Here is a 19,551-nt window from a genome sequence, read left to right as displayed (position 1 = left end):
CACTTGCTGCTGCCCCAGATTGTATGCTGGGCATTAGCATCGCAACATAGGATGAGGCCCAGACTGCGCCGCTCACAGAACCTCACGAGACTAGTGGCCTTCCCTGGTGGTGGCCCTTCCAGAGCATCGTAAGGAAAGTAAGCAGATGCAATCACAAACTTCGACCATCCGCGTCTACCCCTATAACACACCTCAGCCGCTACCAGGTCTTGGCAACAGAATTGCTCAAGACCCGTCACAGTGAGGTGGGATGATACTATAAGACCGGTCCTAGGTCTGCTAGAACTCCTGTCATATAATAACGTGGCCCCTTTTAGCGCACTTAAGCCACAGAGACGGCCCCTAAAGACCCAGGGCTCTTGCACTGCTGTTATGTGGGGTAATGTGTGCAGCTGGGAAAGCCTTCTACTTAGTAGTGCAGTAGCGGCTTTGGAATGCTGCAAGTTAATTTGCGTCACCGTCAAGGGACGATAGCTACAGGAATCGTCCGAGTCAATCATTTGGGAAAGACATGGAAACTGGCCGTCTCAAAGAAGAGACTCAGACGGTTCCCGTACCGTGAGCCCATGACATCAACACTGGCCTCGTCCATTCGCACCACAAGAGTAGCCCCTTCCTTCCCTTCCCGGTTTTTACTCTTAGTGTACGAGACGACTCGCCAAAGCCTCGTGTTGACGCCCGGATTCTGGGCACGTATACAGGATAGGACATCCGCCGTAGACAGGTCTGGATCCGGAATCCAGCAGATGGCCTTCCTGAGGGGTACACTCTCCTCGCTGTAAACTGCGAAGCGAGTGGTCCCCATGGGGGGCACGTTATTGACCACGGTCCTGATCCACTCGAAGTTGGCCAGAGACGCGCACGTCACCTTTATGGTGCCGTCCTTTGTCTCATAGCCCTTCGCGTTGGCTTCCGGACCTGAGGCAATAACCCGACGCATCAGCTGGCTTTTGCAGTATTTGATCTCTGCATCCGTCAGCTGATGGTCAGGCCCTAGTTTTCCAATCACAGCCACAGGTCGTGGGCCAGCAGCCTTCTCGCTATAGGATGGCTTGGCCGCACCCTTGGATGTGCTTGGGCGAAGGTCCAGCTCCCGATCCTCCACTGACGAAGATTTCGCCGGGCAGACAGCTGTGCTGGACATTTTGTCGAGGCGCCGATAGGGACGTGGCTCAGCAGAACCTTTTCCCGCCACATTGACTGGCGCCAAGACCGCGCTCGTACCTTGGGGGGTCGTGGCTCGGCCATTGGCGGCAACCGCAGGGCAGGGAGGTGTGCTGCTTTCAGCCACCGTCTTTCTCCGCTTGCCTCGAGAGCGAGACAACTTGGGAGTGCCTGTGCCCACCGTAGACTCGGTAGCTTCCGTGGGTGTCACTTCCGCTGACCGAGGTCGTTTGGAAGACACAGACGCAGAAGGGCCGGCAGAGCCACATGAGGATTTCTCCTGCATGAGCCTTGCCCGCCGCTTTCTTCTCTTCCTCCTTGCCGCGCTCTTCGATTTCCCTGCTTCTTTGGGAGGTCGTGCAGCCACCGAAGAGACCTCACAACTCAGGCCCTCAGAAGCAGGGAAACGTTTTTCAGACTCTGAAGGAGAGGAGATTGCGATAGCAACCCCCGTCTCCTCCAGGATGCGCTCTCGCTCGTAGAGCTGAGAGACTTGGGTAATGGTTGGGGCCTCCAGAATCCATGCCCCTGCCGCCGAAACGGGTGGATTGCCACTTGTGTGGATTCCACCTGGAGTAATATTACCATTGTTTTCCATTACCATTGGTTTTTTTTCGGGACTCCTCCCTAGCCAGTTTGGTTCGCGGATGGCACCCTGATTCTATGCCAACTTTGAGTCATCACACGAGTGTTGAACCCACCCCATCAGGGAAGGCCACTCTTGTGATGCCAGGGCTCCCTATCCACCACCTGGGACGCGCCCGATGGGAGATCAGGCAACTCCACACGGGAAAAGTTGTTTAGTGGAATAGCTTGTCCGTCTGATGCCTTGTATAGATACTAGGCAGAAAAAGTCTGTGTTCTTTGTTCCTACAATATCCATAATATTTATTGTGCTAAATACAAAAAACTGTATAAATCAAAGTTTAAGACTTTGTTAAAAATTCATAAAAATTCAACAAATTTAAAAAAAATTTGATTAAAATTTCAATTTTAAAATTTGTAGAAATTTTTTAGGTAAGCAGTATTGTAGCACATTCAATTTCAAGATGATAATCTGCCATGAAAAAGCTTTTCATAAAAATATCTGCCGTTCGGAGTCGGCTTGAAACTGTAGGTCCCTTCATTTGAGGAACTACAGGGTGAATAATATGAAGTGTTACCAACTTCTCACTGCTTGTATCTGTGAAACATCTCATGACATCAACGTCACAATTGTTCTAATGACAGTTCAATATATTGTTTATAAGCCATCAAAAGCATTTGCGTTTTTACTTGAATTTTTTTTTTCTGTGATGGAATTCAAACACAATAGTGTGATGGCGTTATATTTGGCAGGAAAATCACAACCAGCCATTGTTCGTGAGCTCAGTAACCTCAAAGTGAATAAAATGTTTGTGTATCGCACTATAAAACGTTGCATTGATACTGGTAGCATTGCAAAACGCTATGGAGGTGGACCAAAAAAAGCTGCAACAACGACAGAAATGGTTCGGAAAGTGAAGGCTCGACTTGAACGAAATCCACGTCAAAGTGGAAGAAAAATGGCGAAAGAACTGAAAATATCGCAAGACAGCATTCGACGCATATTGAAAAATGAGCTCAAGGTCAAGGCTTACAAGTTCCAAAAAGCACACGATCTTTCACCCCAGCAAAAAAAAGTTCGGTGCGAAAGAGCAAAGGAGTTGTTGCGCTTGCACGAATGTGGCGAAATTCCTAACATTGTGTTTTCTGATGAAAAAAAATTCCCAATTGAGCAGTTCATAGCAGCAGTTGACCGAACGCTCATACGAGAATTTTGGCCTACGTATGGCCACTCGAAGCAATTTCCCATCGCAAGTAATGGTTTGGGCCGCAGTAACTGCTGATGGACGCTCTCCAATCGTTTTTATCGAGGCTGGTGTAAAAGTGAATGCGACTTATTATCGGGAAAATGTTTTAGAAGCTGCTTTAGAGCCGTGGACACGCAAACATTTCGGTCGTAGACCAAGGACGCTCCAACAGGACTCGGCACCATCTCATAAACGGACTCATGTGAACCAAGAATGGTTAAAAAATCATGTTCCACACTTCATTTCGTCCACACAATGGCTTTCGAATTCGCCAGACGCAAATCCGATGGACTATTCCATCTGGTCCATTTTGGAGAGCAAAGTGAGGACTAAAAAATATGCCAGTATGGATGCGCTGAAAAAAGCAATTATACAAGAATGGGCCAAAATACCTTAAGATCACATACGTGCAGCATTCAACTCATTTTTTGACGGTTTGAAGGCTATAGTCAAGGTAAAAGGTGGTCATATCGAGCTAAAGTGAATATATGTATGTTAAAATTGTAATCATTTTTGAACAATTTTGTCTTTGAAATCAATAAAAACTAATTTTACACAAAAAAGTTATGTTGTTTTGAATAGGTAACACTTCATGTCGTTCACCGTGTACATCAAGACGCACACCACATATAAGAGGAGGAGCTCGGCCAAACAATTAACTGAAATGTACGCGCTAATTATTTATTTATTTTATTTTAACTTCAAACTTGAACTTTATTATGAAAAAAATTTACTCTTAGTCCAGTTGTAGATTCCCAAGCATATTTACTTCTTATCACACAGACTTAAGGCAGCAGCAGCGCCAAAAATGGGCTACAAGAAAAACTGTTTTTGGAAGGGATAACAGTAGAAATAAATACAAAAAAATTTTAAACATTGTTTATTAATACCTAAGCTTTATAAAAAAAATTATTTTAATTTTTCTTTACAAAAATTAGTATATAAAAATCACGTGACCCAAAGTACAATGAAAAAAAGTTGCTCCACGGTCTGCATCATTTCTCCTTGAAATATTGTTGGATCTGTAAAAAGTAAACAAATTCTTGTTAAATAAAGTTGTAGTTATAGTATGTTAAAGAACAGCGTGTATCTTAACTACAGGAGCGCTTAGCACTAGTCGTACTGAAGCGCTCAATGTGCTAACTCATCTGCTACTATTAGATTTACACATTAAAACAATCGCTACTTACAGCGGGGCGAGACTCAGAGACATAGGAAGCTGGACAACAAGGTCGTACGGTCACACTACAGGGACCCTCGCTGCTCAAAAACAGATCAGACTACACTGTCGCCGGCCTTAACTTCAAGAAAGACTTTACGGTACGTTTTCCACCGAGAGCCGAATGGAGCAAAGGGAAGGTGATTGAAAGATATGATATCGAAATCTATACCGATGGTTCTAAGATGAATTGTGGTGTAAGAGCTGGCTTCCATTCGGAGCCACTCAACCTATCTCAGTCAATTCGTCTTCCTGACTATGCCAGCGTGTTTTAGGCAGAACTGTTAGCGATCAGAGAAGCATGCAAATCACTAAAACTCTACAAGGAAGTTGGTGCAAGAGTAGCTATCTTCTCAGACAGTCAAGCAGTTATAAAGGCCTTAGATTCCAACTCCATTTCATCCAAGCTAGTCTTACAGTGTAGAGAGAAGCTGGAAATGCTTAGTTATTGGCTTGAAATCACTCTGATATGGGTTCCCGGTCACAGGAATATACGGGGTAATGAGATAGCGGATGAGCTAGCAAGAAAAGGTTCGACACTAAAAATAGCAGAGTCAGTGGCAGTCTCCACCCCACTCAACACATTAAAAGCATCAATTGCTTCACACTATCATGCTTTAGCCGAAAGAAGATGAAAGCAATTAACTACATGTATTACAACAAAAAACACATGGTCATCATACAAAATCCAAAAGACGAATGATCTGTTAGGCCAAACATCTCACGCATCACTGCAACCCTTACAGGTCATTGGAAAGTAAGGGATCATGCAGCTAGACTCAACCTACCCTTCAATCCTATCTGCAGAAGCTGTCAAGCGGAAGGGGCGAAGGAAAGTCTTTTCCACTACTTATGTGAATGTCCAGGGCTAGCTAGGGCACGACTCCGCTCCTTTGGTAAGCCTTTCTTGCAGAAAATTAATGAGATCTCAGACATCGAGATCAAGAGTTTGCTGCTATACTTGGACCTCACTAAATGGATCTGACTTAGAAGAAAAAACAAAATAAATAAATAAAATAAAAAATACACCATCACACGAGGACGGTGGTAGCAAAGCGGTGCTGGTCACTAAATAGGATTATTTCAGTGGAAATACTCAACCACTTCAACAACAACAACAACATATTGTGTCAAGCTGCATTTTTAAATTTTGAAAAATTTTGCAATTTTCGGCATTTTAAAAAAGTGTGCGTTTTAAGTGATAAGTGCCGAACTTTAATTTTGTTTATAAAATTTTTTTACAAAAATATCAAAAGTCCGGTTCGCCAGACTATAGAGAAAACACTTTCGAATATTAAAAAAAAACCGCATCAAAAAATACGAGTTATCAAACCGTGCCGGAAAAAGTAGTTTCAAGAAAAACGAGTAGTAACGGTCAGTTGCCTGAAACGAAGTGCGAGTCAAAATCTCGTCGGGCAGTTACATTTTCTACCATAACTTTGTATCTTTGGGGAATATTTATAATCGATTTCCACAGAAATACGCCTAAAACTATAAAGAATAATAATCTGTAAAAACAAAAATCGCTTTTTTGAAAACTCTGAACGTATGCAAACGTACGCTCTCCGCTGTTAGGGATTTCGTTGACTTGAGGATAGTACTCCAGTTTTACTTTTTGAAACTATGTTGACTTCTTGCTTCCACAAGCATATACTCTTCATTTGATGCTTAGTGTATATATATTTTTTTTTTTTTGTATATAGCAGTTTATTAATTATTCTAGCAACTCTTCGTGCTCGTATAATATTTTGCGAGTATGAAAGGCAAAGTGTATGAACGAATGCAAAATAATTTGAGGATAAAATTTCATTAATTCATGTGATTAAAGCTTGGTTCAGGATTTCTTTAAACTACCTTAAAGTACTTTACAACTCTATACCAAATCGCATTTTTTAAGTAATTGTAAAGAATCATTCCTAACTAAAACAAATAACAGTTACGAGTGCAACCAAAATGTCTTTCTATCTTAACATTTTCCTCTACGGTCTTAATCGAGTGATAATTATCACTTGTCGAAGTAAAATTGATTTTCATTTAAAACTGCCATCGAGTGAAGTGAATTTTTTTAGCAATCAATTTTCTTGGAACATAATTAAATTATTGCTATCAAATAATCTCTAATTTAGTCTTAAAATTTTTGTATCATAGACTGTTTCAGGGTGGCCAAATACTGAAAGAAACGTCGGCGTTGAAATTTTCTTTTCACAATCACATCTTCTAAACTGTTACAGAAATCTTGTCACAGCAGGTATATTTAGACGAGTCTAAGCTCGGGTAGATATTAAACTTAGTTTAAACTACAAACAGCAAATATGGCCTAATAACTTAGAAATAATATACGCAAGGAATAAAAGTGAGGAAAAAATGTGTAAATTTTTATATTTTGAGTTTTGCGAAGCGCTTTTCATTCAGAAAAGTTCAAAAGCATTTTGAATCGAATCTAAATGTTTCTAGTCGGCCGGACTCCTAACTTGAGCAAATTGTGACCGATTGACTTGAAATTTTAACTGCTGTACTGCTTAAGTGTACGAATAAATTTTTCCGATAGCTTTTTATAAATAATTTGCAGACCTTTTTTGAAATTTTGTACCTATTTTTAAAAAACGCAAAAATTTTTAAATAAATATAAAAATTATTATATTTTTTTTTTGGAATTTTTTAAATTAACTTTTTCATCTGTCGTCATCGAACTTAACTTTTGTAAATTAACACTTCCCCTCTCTCTCTCGTTTTCAGTTTAACACATCAACGTGTTGCATTAAAAGAAATTAGACTGCAAGAGGAAGAGGGCGCCCCGTTTACGGCGATACGTGAAGCCTCGCTGCTGAAAGAACTGAAACACTCAAACATTGTGACGTTGCATGACATTGTGCACACAAGGGAAACGCTGACGTTCGTTTTCGAATATGTGGTATGTTGGGCTGTCAAAAATTATTTACGTAGTGGTGTTTTTTTTTTTTTGTTTTTTGCAAATTATTTATTTCCCCCCCCCTTTATTTCACAGAATACCGACTTATCACAGTATATGGAGAAACACCCTGGCGGTCTGGATCATCGTAATGTTCGTTTATTTCTGTTTCAATTGCTGCGCGGCCTCTCCTACTGCCATAAGCGACGCGTTCTACATCGTGATGTTAAGCCGCAAAATTTATTGATAAGCGATTGTGGAGAATTGAAATTGGCGGACTTCGGTTTGGCGCGTGCAAAAAGTGTTCCCAGTCATACGTATTCGCATGAAGTCGTTACGTTATGGTACCGTCCACCAGGTGAGTTCAAATTTTGCTGCAGAATGATGTAGTCACAGGTTTTTTGGTATATGAGTGCGTGTGCAGTGGTATATTGTTTATGGGTTTTGAAGGATTACATAAAAACGATTACGCTAAAAAACTCTCACTCCTATGTAAAGTCGGTCGCTGAATCTGAAAAGGTTTTTTTTTGTTTTGTTAAAGTAAGTAAATCTCCCTAGTCTAATAGCTTAGTCTGTAAATTAGCAAGAAAAAAAAATTTTGTATTCACGTAAGAAATTAAAAAAAAATTAGTTTTTGCTTTAATTGATATTATTATTATTATATTATTCTACACTGCTTTAAGAGCTTAAGGATCCAACAAAAGACATAAATCTCAGTTCATTAAACGATTTTCCAGTTTCATTGCGGATAGTCTTTTGCCAAGTCCTCAATGGTCTCTTCTTCTCGTTCCTTGCGGGTTCCAAATCAAAGCGGCATGCGGTATTTCCTCATAAGGCTTTCGCAGAATATGCCCTATCCATCCATATTTTCTTTCCTTTATTTCACTGTTGTTGCTATTTTGGTGTGTAATTCTCCAGAGCTCCTCGTTTGTTATATAAACGCTTGCAGCTTTACGTTCATTGTCGCAGTTACCAACCAAGTTTCGGATCCATTCAGCAGCACAGACTTAACGCAGGCGTTAAAAATTTTAACCTTTGTGCAAGTTGTGATGTTGTTGGAGCGCCATATATTTCGAAACCTAGCGCATGCGTTGCGTTTCTTATTTATTCGGTTGTAAATATCTCTTTTTGCACCACCGTAAATGCAGATCATACTTCCCAAATAGCAAAAACCGTCAACGTCTGCAATGGTTTCATCACCAATTGTAAACAACGCAGCGTTGTTGGTTTTGATACGCATATATTCCGTATTTTTAATATTAACTTTGAGTCCTGCTTTTGCGGGCTCCTGCTGAGGCAAATTTATAGTGAAGTACTCTACAATTCGCACCATTTTACCTAATTTTTTCTAATTAGATTTATAATTTTCCTCAGTGTACCTAACCCATTCAAGGCTTCCCATATGTATTCTCTTTTGACAGAGTCAAATGCGTTTTCGTAATCAAGGAATGTCTGTATAGGGTGGTATTATAGTCAATACATTGTCTAATGATCACTCGCATAGTGTTGATGTTATCAATGCCGGAACGGTTTTGTCGGTAAGTCAATGCGGTCTAAAATGATTTTATTAAATATCTTGCCAACTACCGGCAACAGTGCTATACCCCTCCAGTTGGTACAATCCGAAAAATTACACTTTTTGGGCAATTTTACCAATATTGTTTTGCTTCCATACGGATGGTATTATCTCCGAGTTTCAGATATCTAGGAAGAGGGGTATAATATTTCAGCTGTGGCATTCGCATTAGCTTTTAAGCACTCAGCTGGAATATTGTCAATACTGGCAGATTTTCTATTTTTATGTGATCGTACAGCTTCAACTTTTATATATATTTGTGGTTTTCTGGAAAAAAATGTATAGGTTTCGATTTTATCATTAGATTTTTTGAGAATTTTAATATTGTGAGAGGTGGCAACCCTATTAAAATATTTCTAGGAAAACGTGACCTCGTATGCTTTCGGTTTCATGCCCATGTTCTAATATTTTAATTAACCTACACTAACATTAACTATGTCACAACCCTTATCCAACCAATCTTAACGTATCGATGTGAGGTATAGACTTATGAAGTTGCAAACTGGAGTTTGACCTGACAAATTAGCGAAAAGTGTCATGCGTAGGTTAAAAGTGCATGCCAAAGAAATTTTCATCAAGATTTTTTCTATTTCATAAGATTAATTAGTGTAATGACCTGTGTAGAGCTACTATTTAAAGAGTTATAAGCACATCTTTTCATTAATCTTTAGATTTTAGATCCTAAAGCCAGGGATTTTTCTACTACAGATGTCCTGATTTTTCGTAGACTTTGGTTTTTTACTCAACATATCGAAAAATGAGCAGAAAGCGAAAAGTGTTGCCCATTTGCATTTTCCATACATTTCGTGTTTTTTCTAATGTTTATATGTATGTACAATACATTCACATACAAATGTACGTACTTCAATATTTTTGGTCCGATTTAATAATATTTTAATATCTTTCCTTTTGATTTCAATTAATTAATTCAAAACGTATTTTACGCGTGAGTTCCCACGGAATAATTTGTTTATTAAATTAAAACACGGATGTGTGATAAAAATAATATCGATGAACTTGCGATTAAAATTATAATGCAAATTATTACGGGTGATTGTGCTTAACCAAGCGTGGGAGTACTGAAATAATTGCATCCGCAAAACTTTAGTGCGTTCAATTTAGATACAAACAGAATACATCTCCTACACAATGAAGAAGGAAGCCCTCTTTGATACTGGGCACTTGTTTTGCACCCTCCTAAAGCCAATTCATTTGCCTCTGATGCAAAATTTCTGGAAAAGGGTGCATGTTAGGCTTACTGTGATAAGCCAACCATCAAACGAAAGGAATAAGAAGAATATGGCAAAAGCAACAATGATATGACAATCAGCAAAAAATTTTGTTAATAACTATTTAGGTTTGTTTAAAAAATAAAATAAAGTTTCGGATATTAAATTGTGGCACTCAGCAGTGCCACTCAGATGAGAAAATATTATACTCGTTATATGGAGAAAATACGCAGACACGTCACACGTCAGACATGTCACGCATAAAAATTATCAAAAATCATCGGGGTTTTTCGCAACTTCAAGCTAGCACTTTATTATGCCAAAATTTAATTGGCTATAAAATTGCATATTAGAAATCTTTCTAGAAATTCTCTTTAAAAACCGTGGAATTGGGATGCCAATTTTGTGGAAAGTTTTTAATTTTGGCATTAAATTTGAAAATTGAATTTAATTGGTTTCTATTAGTAAATGAATTATACTTTTATGCCAAAATTATAACATAAAAAAAAGTAAAAATGGCCAAAATTGATTCAACTGTTGAGATGCACAATTTTGTTGCAGAGAGCATGTAACACATGGGCTGCACTAGCACTATCCTTAAAAAGACAGCTGTTAAATTGCATGATATTCTACTCATTAGTTCGGGAGTTATTTTTAAACCATTCAAGCGACACAATGGCTCGAAAAGTAAAATGGAGACTTCACTCCATGAGAAACAACAATAAAACGATGGTTTTCTGACGTCGAACGTGGTTGTAGAGATGCTGATGATGCACGCGTGGACGCCCATATGAGGTGGTAACACCAGAAAACATCAAAAAAAAAATTCGCAAAATCGTTTTGAATAATCGAAAAGATATCAAAAGAACCGATTGAGCATTTGACTCTGTTTGATTTTGTTTCATCGATACAATACATCAAAAGTCAATCAAAACAATCGCAAAACTACTAAAACTAATTGAACTCCGAATTGTTCCCACATCCACCGTACTCGTCAGATTTGGCGACTGCTGGCTTTTCGCAGACCAAAGAAATGCTCGCGGGTAAGAAATTTCGCTTGAATGAAGAAGTTATCGCTGAAACTGAGACTTATTTTGAGGCAAAATGTAAATCGTTCTACAAAAATGGTATTGAAATGCTAATTTTGAACTAAAAAAAATGTTGTCTGGGACTTTTAAGCCCATGTGCTATATATACATATGATAAAAGAGGTTAAAGCACATTTTATAGAAACAATTGTAAAGAAAAAACATTCTGAAATAATTTTCGAATTTTCAAATAGTTCGAAAAGTAAACGAATTGGCTTGCAATTTTTTGTTTTGACACAACAATGAAATGAAAAACGCATTTGTTTTCGCAAATCGAATTCATAAAGACCTAAGCACACCTTTGGACAAAGAAGAAACAAATAATGTCATCAAATGAAAGATTGGTTGTCGGAGAAAACTTTCAAAAAGGCATATTTTTGCGCAGGGTTGCCACTTTTCTAAACCTTTTTTACATTTGTAGATTAATTCTTCCTTCTTCCATCATTATAACGCGGTTTCTTCGAATTGCTCCGTCAAAGCGGTCGCTCTTGAGCTTTTACTTCATAGTTACGTATTCCCGCACGAAGGAAACAAGAAGACAGACTTTTATGCCAAAAAAGGGGAAGAAGGGCTAAATAGCCAACCCCATTTTTCGGCTTTAATAAAAATAGTATAAAACAGGAAACCAAAAAATGGATCCAAACTACAATCAGGGAACACTGGAACGGCACAAGCGACCTTAATCACTCCAAAAATTTCTTGCACTTGAGAAAAATCTGCTCTAAGCTTAGATAAAAAGGGCTTAAGATTACTCTATGGAGCACTTACAGGTCACTTTGCTTGCAATAAACATTTCAATACAATAGAACTATCTAGTATTAGTTTGTACAGGTACTGCTGTGATGAAGAGGAGTCTATGGAACACTTAATCACCAGCTGTGAAGCAGTAGGTCACGGAAGACACATAATTCTGGGTCGTACCTACTAGAGGATGAAGACTTACAAATGCTCCCTCCTGGAGCTGTAGCATAATTAAAATAAGCACTTAGGGGCGCACAATAGGTCAACCTGGTCGCAGTGTATAAAGGCTGTAGCTGTACAATCATTACCATTAACATCCTTTCCCAAGAGACACGTTAGTTGCTAATTAAACTGAAAGCCACAAGCATTATGCCCGAATATGGTGTTGTCGTTTCCCAAAATTCCCATCTTCATCACACGCGCACAGAAATTGACTTTGGATTGATATTGCAACAGTAAACAACTGTCAACACAAACAATACAAAGCCGTACTGTCAGGTGGATGCAGATTTCACGAATAAACACATACATACACACACTTGTATATCTACAGAGTGCGTATCTATCAAACGTGTAAATATACTCAATACTACTGCAATCAAGAGGATTAAAATTGAAAACCTGCATTGGTGTTGATTGTATTGCCATTCATGTTGCACAAGCCGCCTATGTGGTTGCTGGCGACTTTACCATTTTCTCTGTTCACCACAACAATAGATGCATTTCGGACACGAATAGTATTTATAGCGGACAACACGATTATTGTTATCAATATCAACGACATGCCAATACCAACAGCAGCAGATTGTTGCATGCGTCGATTGTGCCTGTGTCAGGTGCAACACGCATTCAAGAGCACTCGAGCTTGTAATTGAGAAGCCCACAAAAATGTTAAAGTGGTCATGCTCTCATATTGAGTGGAACGCAACAAAGTTTTTAGCTACGTAAAAGCCAAGTGTGAAAAATACCAATTGAAAAGCAACAAATGATTTCGTTACATGCGACAGTGCAGAAAAACAACAAAACATATAATACTGTTTGCTAGCCGAAATATTCAAATTAATTTAAGAATTTCTAATTGGATGGCACTCATTGAAATTTTTCGCTATGCACTGTATTTTTTGTTTGTTTGTTTTTTTTTTTGAAAATATCGGGAACTTTTTTGGCTGCATGACAGTTTTGTTCAGTAAAATTTGGCAAGTCATCATAAATCGTTGGCAAATCATCATGAATCCTTCAACACTTCCATTTTCCATTTTTTTGTGCTTTGGTAGATACCTATGAAATGAGACTTTATGCTATTAGTCCATAGATGTCGCTAGGAGTATTTTTAAACCTTCCCAAATGTCTTGTTTTTTTCGTCTGTCATCTGTCAACAATATTCAGTTCATTGTTTGTTACGTTTCATACAACAATGCATTTTTGTCGCTCTTAAAAATGTCGAATTTCGTGCCTTCAAACTACGATTTGCGGACATTCGTTGATTTTCTGTTATCAGTTGAAGAAAAACGCTTCTCAAGCTCATCAAATGCTTATATATAGAAGCTTATGGTGGATATGCTCTAAGTAGACAACAGTGCTTCAGGTGGTATGAAATATTCCGAAGTGGTGATTTTAGCGCGGAGAACGAGGACCGTGGCCGGCCACCGAAAAAGTTTGAGGACGCCGAATTGCAAGCATTGTTGGATGAAGATGAATGGTCAAACGCAAGAAATGATGGCAGAACAGTTGGCAGTGAACCAAAAAACCATTTCCAAACGTTTGAAAGACATGGGCATGATTTTAAAGATCGGAAGATGGGTGTCGCATGAACTGACTGAAAGGCAGCAAGAGAACCGAAAAACCACTTCTGAAATGCTGCTCTCCCAGTTCAAAAGGAAGTCTTTTTTGCATCGAATCGTTACGGGTAATGAAAAGTGGGAGTATTTCTCCAATACCAAGCGTATACGATTGTATGGTCCGCTCGGCCACAAGCCAAAAACAACGGCCAAACCAAATCGCCTCGGCCGCAAGGCAATGCTGTGTGTTTTCTGGGATCAGCGTGGTATGATTTGGTACGAGCTATTGAAACAGTTGACGGTGCACGCTACCAACGACAATTGGCCGATTTGAGCAGCGCTATACACCGAAAATGCCCAGAATATGCCGATCGGCGTCACAAAGTAATTTTTCTTGATGACAATGTACCGCCACATGGAACAAGAGCGACCCGGGAATTGGTGGAGACGTACGATTGGGAACCGCTGGTGCATGCGGCTTACTCACCAGACTTGGCGCCTTCCGATTATCATTTGTTTCTATCAATGGGCCACGCGCTTTCCGAGCAGCGCTTCAATTCTCACGAAGAAACTTTATCAAACTTTAATCGCGTTTTTCTCGAAATACAAATATCAGCTTACAATTTTACAGTGATATTCTTTGATGTATAGGTCTTTGCATGCACCTTAAATTTTATATTAATTATCACTAAAAATATTGTTTTGATCAATTTGTTTATAAGGAAAAGTGTAATTTTTTCCTTTTCACTTCAAATTTTCACTTTTTTTTCATTAAAAATAGGTAAGTGCAAAGCGGAATAATTTGTTTTAATGAAAAATTTGTATCGGGTTGATTTCAGTTGCTTACAAGAGGCTGTACATTCCACGCCGCACATTAAAGGAGCCACGTTTGAGCAGCTGTAGCGCCGCCATTTTTTTTTTTTTTTTTTTTTGTACTTAAAAAAAAATGTTTATATATTCATTTAAGCATAAATATTAACATTTAATTTATTTTAAGAAAATAAATACCCTCAGTTTTTCGCAAAAAACTATTGAAAAACTCGTTGTGTGGAGGAGCTGCTCCCTTTAACGACAGAACAACGCCTCCAAATTGTGGAAATCTACTTAAAAAAAATTAAATCTGTTAGCGAATTTCATAAAAATGAGGAAGAAGCTGCCGTTGCGGCAATGGCGAGCGCTTTCGAGCCATGCTGACTGAATTTTTGTTTCTAAAAATTAATCAGCTTAGCATCGAAAACATTTGGTTCCCATAAGGCGGCGCAACTTGCCACGCAGCGCGCCTAGAAATCGATTCATTACATTATTCAAGCCACAATTGACGCCCATACGGGCAGATTTATTGGCAAAAGTAGTCAAAAATTGGACTGATCGAATGACCCATGTGACTCGTAGCCGTGGCAGATATACTCTATGATCAGAAGGTATTGGAAATGTTTAAATAAAACAAAACGGAGTTAAATTTCAGGCAAATTTATTTTATATCCTTCAAAATATGACCCGTCTGGAGGAACACACATGTGTCGACGTTTAACCCAGTCCTCCATGCACCTGCACCCCTGGTACGCCGACGAAAGGATGGCCTTCAGCTCCTTCATCGCATTCTCTTTGATCTCCTCTATCGACTGAAATCTCTTTCCACGTAGTGGTAACTTCAACTTGAGAAACAAAAAGAAATCGCACGGGGCCATATCAGGCGAATCCGGTGCCCTACGATGGTATTTACTTAGTGTTTGGGCAAATAATCCAGCACAATTTGGGCTCGGTGCGATGGCGCGTTATCATCATGCAAAATTGCGCAAAAAATGTTTGCTCACATTTCCGGCCGTTTACGACGTACAGCATCTCTAAAACGCTTCAAAATGGTTAAATAATATTCTTTATTGCCTGTCTGGCGCGATGGAGGGCACTCATGGTGCACTACGCCTTCGGTTCGTTTATATTAAATATTCCCGGTACTTTCTGATCATAGGGTATGCTGGATACTCCAATAATAAATGCCATGAAATTATCTACTAACTTATAAGAAGTATGAAATTCTTTATATTATCATTTTAAGTTCTCAAGCTCTCATAAAAAACATCCGATATAAGTATTTTCCCGCTTTTCCGGTAGCTTTTCACAATCCTATTCCGCTTTGTTATACAAAAGCACTACTAAGCTCGCTGTTCAGTAAAAAGATTAGCATTCCTTTTGACCACAAAAGTGTCTGTCTTTCAGTCTCTTGACAGTGCGTGTAAAAGTAGTTGCAATTGTGTGTGTGTATGTGTGTATCTACTTTCCAAAAAAAAAAAAAAGAAAACGGCGGAAAAAGGATTTATCCTACCTATTTACAATACTCGTTAACTTGACTCTGTACGCATTTATTATACTCAGCCCTTCACCATCACTGTATGCATAATTAATTGTCTGCATACTTTGTTTTCTCCCACTACTCGAACTACTTCCACCACCCACCAACCATCAGTTTCTACCACGGGTTTCGCTTCAAAAGCACTAAAGTCGCCTCAAAAAGCAATCTTACAAAAATCAAATTGCGCCAAAGCTGCCACTGTTGTTGTTGCCACTGTTTTCTGGTTGGCTGTCACTGGCTGCTTGCTTAGCTGCTGCGTAAGCGTCGTCAAAGGGATTTTCTGTAATTAAATTAGGAATGCTTTATGCTCCCAAATACATACAGCGCGCCACAATAGGATCCCAATATTTTGACCAGGCTTGGAATTTTTTTTTTTTTATGTTCATAATTATTTTTATATGGTCTAACAAAAATCATCAAAAAATTGGTATGCAGTTTTATAGCTTTATAAAATTATGGATTACAAGGAAGTGTGAGTTTAAGGTTGTGGACTTTTTATTTTTTGTGTTTTTGTTTTTGAAGTGAAACTTCTTAGGCGTCGATGGACGAGCGAGAATGGAGAGTAAAATTTCAGGGCCATGCAACGGGCATTTTCGTTCCGCGAGAGAGAAAAAAGATGTAACGTAGAGAAAAGAGAGAGAGAGCGCTATACCTTATAAATATCTTAAATACACTTTCGGCTATTTTTCCTGAGTTTTTCTAGTGAGAAATAACACTGCCTACTTTTTGGCGCTTGCTTGTTGGTGCAAACTTGTAGAAACTATTTTTTTTGGTGCCTACTTTTTGGCGTTATATTTCCTTGGTACCTACGGGCGTTTTTTGGTCACAATTTTATGGCGTTTTCTATGCCTACTTTTTGGCGCTTATTTCCGTTTCCAGGTGTGTGATATTTAAACCCGCAATATCCGCTGTTTAAGTGGATGTCTTGATGTCTAATAATAATTGTCCGATGAGAGCAAACCAGCTGAGAAGAAAGAGCTGAGATGATTCCACTTCGTCCTCCACATAGCTTCTGCAGAAAAGCAAGCAATTCCAAGTCTCACCGCATGGGCACCTAACGTACAAGAGAACGGCTGTGCTAGCCGTAATAGGGAACAGAATTTACTGGCGATCAATTTGAACAGTATTACTGTTAATATTTAGTCTATTAATACAAGCTTTTTCCAGACAAATTACGACGAAAAGTAGAATTATTAGATAAAAAAATTAATTAGAAAAAAAATTGAATATGAAGGAATTAAAAATACTCTTTTCGGAAATGAAGAATCTAGTCGGATAGAACCTGATATTGAGTTAAATTCAGTTAAGTCCCGAATCAGAGCATTACAATTAACACCACAAAAAGATAAAGAGTTAAGACGATTACACTGTAGTATATTGACATTAATTCTTTCCGAAAGAAATGATCAATCAATACTGCCATTGTTGATGACATAAACAAATGAAAGCGAGGGGGCTGATCTTCTAACAGCCCAAAGACTTTAAATTTAACACATTACTTACCGCTAATGTTTCTAAAAAAATTTCTCTGGTGCCGGGTGAAATCAAAAAGAATAAAAAACAGGATGTGTACGTAGGAAGATAGGAGATAGCCCTAGGAACAAAAAAATCATATGGGAGCGGAATAGTGCAATGCTTCCTTTCGGAGGTAGGGAGGATTTTTTAATTTTCGCTACCTTTTTTTCCTGGAGTACAGTGAAAAACCTGTTGATTTCTTGTCATATCAGTTTCTGACCAATCAGAAATTCTATTGGCAACTTCATATTCAGAATCACTCGAATATCATAAAGATGTCTGAAAGGCTATCCTCAAAGCTCTCTTCTGAATATTAGTATGCACTTTTATCCATGTTTCACAGCGCACTCAAATGTTTGCACGCGGGAGTTTGGTGAAGTTTAACGAAAAGCGCAAATATGTGTATATGGTAATTTGTTAATTTGGCAAGAGACAAGTTTGGTATAGAGATCACTGCTGATTTCAACATCAATTAGGAATCATACCAAAAAGGATTTCTACAATAACTAATAAGTGCATTAAAACAAAAGGAGTGTCTGCTGTTCACCGAGGTGGTCGCCCACTCAAAACAAGCCAAAGGACTGACACCACCTGACAAAAGAAATAAAAAAGAAATCATGAAATTGTACCGTAGAAATCATTAAAGATTTAAATCTGTCAAAAAAACTTTATTGGAAAAAGTATCTCCAACCTGACCACCCTTTATAATGGTGCTGTTTTCCAGCAAATGGAGTTCGGCTATTATGTAAAATATATATACGAAAATATTTTAAAGGCATATGGTGCCAGTTCAGTGACCCAAAGCACATGGTTAAATCGGTCGTGCCATGGTTCAGCGCTAGAAATGCCAATGAAATGGAATAGCCACCACAGCTCCCGGATCTCAAACTGACGGAGAACTTGTAGTTTATAGGTGGGTAGGTAGGAGTAGCGTAAAAATAGCGCTGTTCTCTTCAATAAACTTCAAGAGGTTTTACAATCAATTGGGATGAAAACCATTGATAAATTCATTGCATCAATACCAAGAGGACGTGCAAAAAGCGTGATAAGAAAGACGTGATAAAAAACAATGTGTAGACCGCGTGCTGGTGAATTGGATTCATTCAATGCTAGCCCAAAGAATCGTCACGGTGCGGAGGAGGATCTGTTGGTGTCGTCCGGGGTTAATAGAGGCTGCCCCCAAGGTGATGTGCTGTCTCCATTGTTCTGGTGCATGGTGATCGATCCTCTACTCACCACCTTAAATAATGCTGGAGTCTACACACAAGCATATGCGGACGACGTTGCCTGCTCTTCGGCTATGAGCATCTGTAAAAAAGTGCAGAAAACTCTGATTGACACTTGGTGCTGGGCGAGTGGGCTATCGGTAAACCCCACCAAAATTGGTATTGTCCTTATTACTAGAAGGAGGAAGCTTGATGGACTCGTTCTGCCTAAGCTGAAAGGAGTCACAATCCAGCTATCCGAAGAAATCAAATATCTTGGAGTAATCCTTGATGGTAAACTTCTTTTCAAGTCACACGTTGAATCAAAGGCATCCAAAGCACTGACAGCTTTCTGGCGGTGGGAAAACGTGGGGTCTTTCTCCTAGCAAGGTCCTATGGATCTACACGGTTATAAGATAAGATAAGACCGATTAGCACCTATGCATCAGTGGTCTAGATGAGAAGACTCTTTCTCGTGGGAGTCAGGAGTACCTTATCGAGACTACAACGCACTGTGGCCATCTGTTGCTCCGAAGCTTTTCCGACTACTTCAAGCCCGACATTAGATGCTCGGATTAGTTTACCACCACTTGATGCTTTCATCCAAGCAGAGGCCTTGAAGGCCATCTGCAGGCTGAAACACAATGGGAACTTGTAGGGCCCCTGTCCGGCATTAGAAAACAGAGAAGGCAGGGACTTCGATACAACGATTCTCTCCATGCCCCTTGACTCCATGCCATCAAGAGTCGTACTTGAAAAGAAATGCAATGTACTGCTACCAGAGGCTCAGTTGTGGTCAAACTCTGAAAATGAGCCCGACAAACACTGTTTTTGCATTTGCACGGATGGTTCTAGGAACCCGTCATGGCTCCGGCTCTGGGGTCTACGTGGAATTCAGCAGGACAAAACTGCACTTTGCTCTTGGAATGCATGCATCTGTGTTTCA

General features: G+C 39.2%; 1 protein-coding gene across 1 annotated transcript in view; it reads left to right on the top strand.

Moving 5' to 3' along the window:
* LOC129240064 (cyclin-dependent kinase 14) overlaps positions 1-19,551 on the top strand; it is a 288,617-nt gene that overhangs the window by 243,722 nt on the left and 25,344 nt on the right. The window contains exons 6-7 of the mRNA XM_054875532.1: positions 6,952-7,126; positions 7,220-7,481. Coding sequence (XP_054731507.1) covers positions 6,952-7,126; positions 7,220-7,481 — 437 coding nt within the window. The remainder of the gene's footprint in view (positions 1-6,951; positions 7,127-7,219; positions 7,482-19,551) is intronic.

Source organism: Anastrepha obliqua, chromosome 3, assembly GCF_027943255.1.
Source record: "Anastrepha obliqua isolate idAnaObli1 chromosome 3, idAnaObli1_1.0, whole genome shotgun sequence".
In the NCBI taxonomy this organism is placed as follows: Eukaryota; Metazoa; Arthropoda; class Insecta; order Diptera; family Tephritidae; genus Anastrepha; species Anastrepha obliqua.
This window is presented reverse-complemented; position numbering and strand designations above follow the sequence as displayed.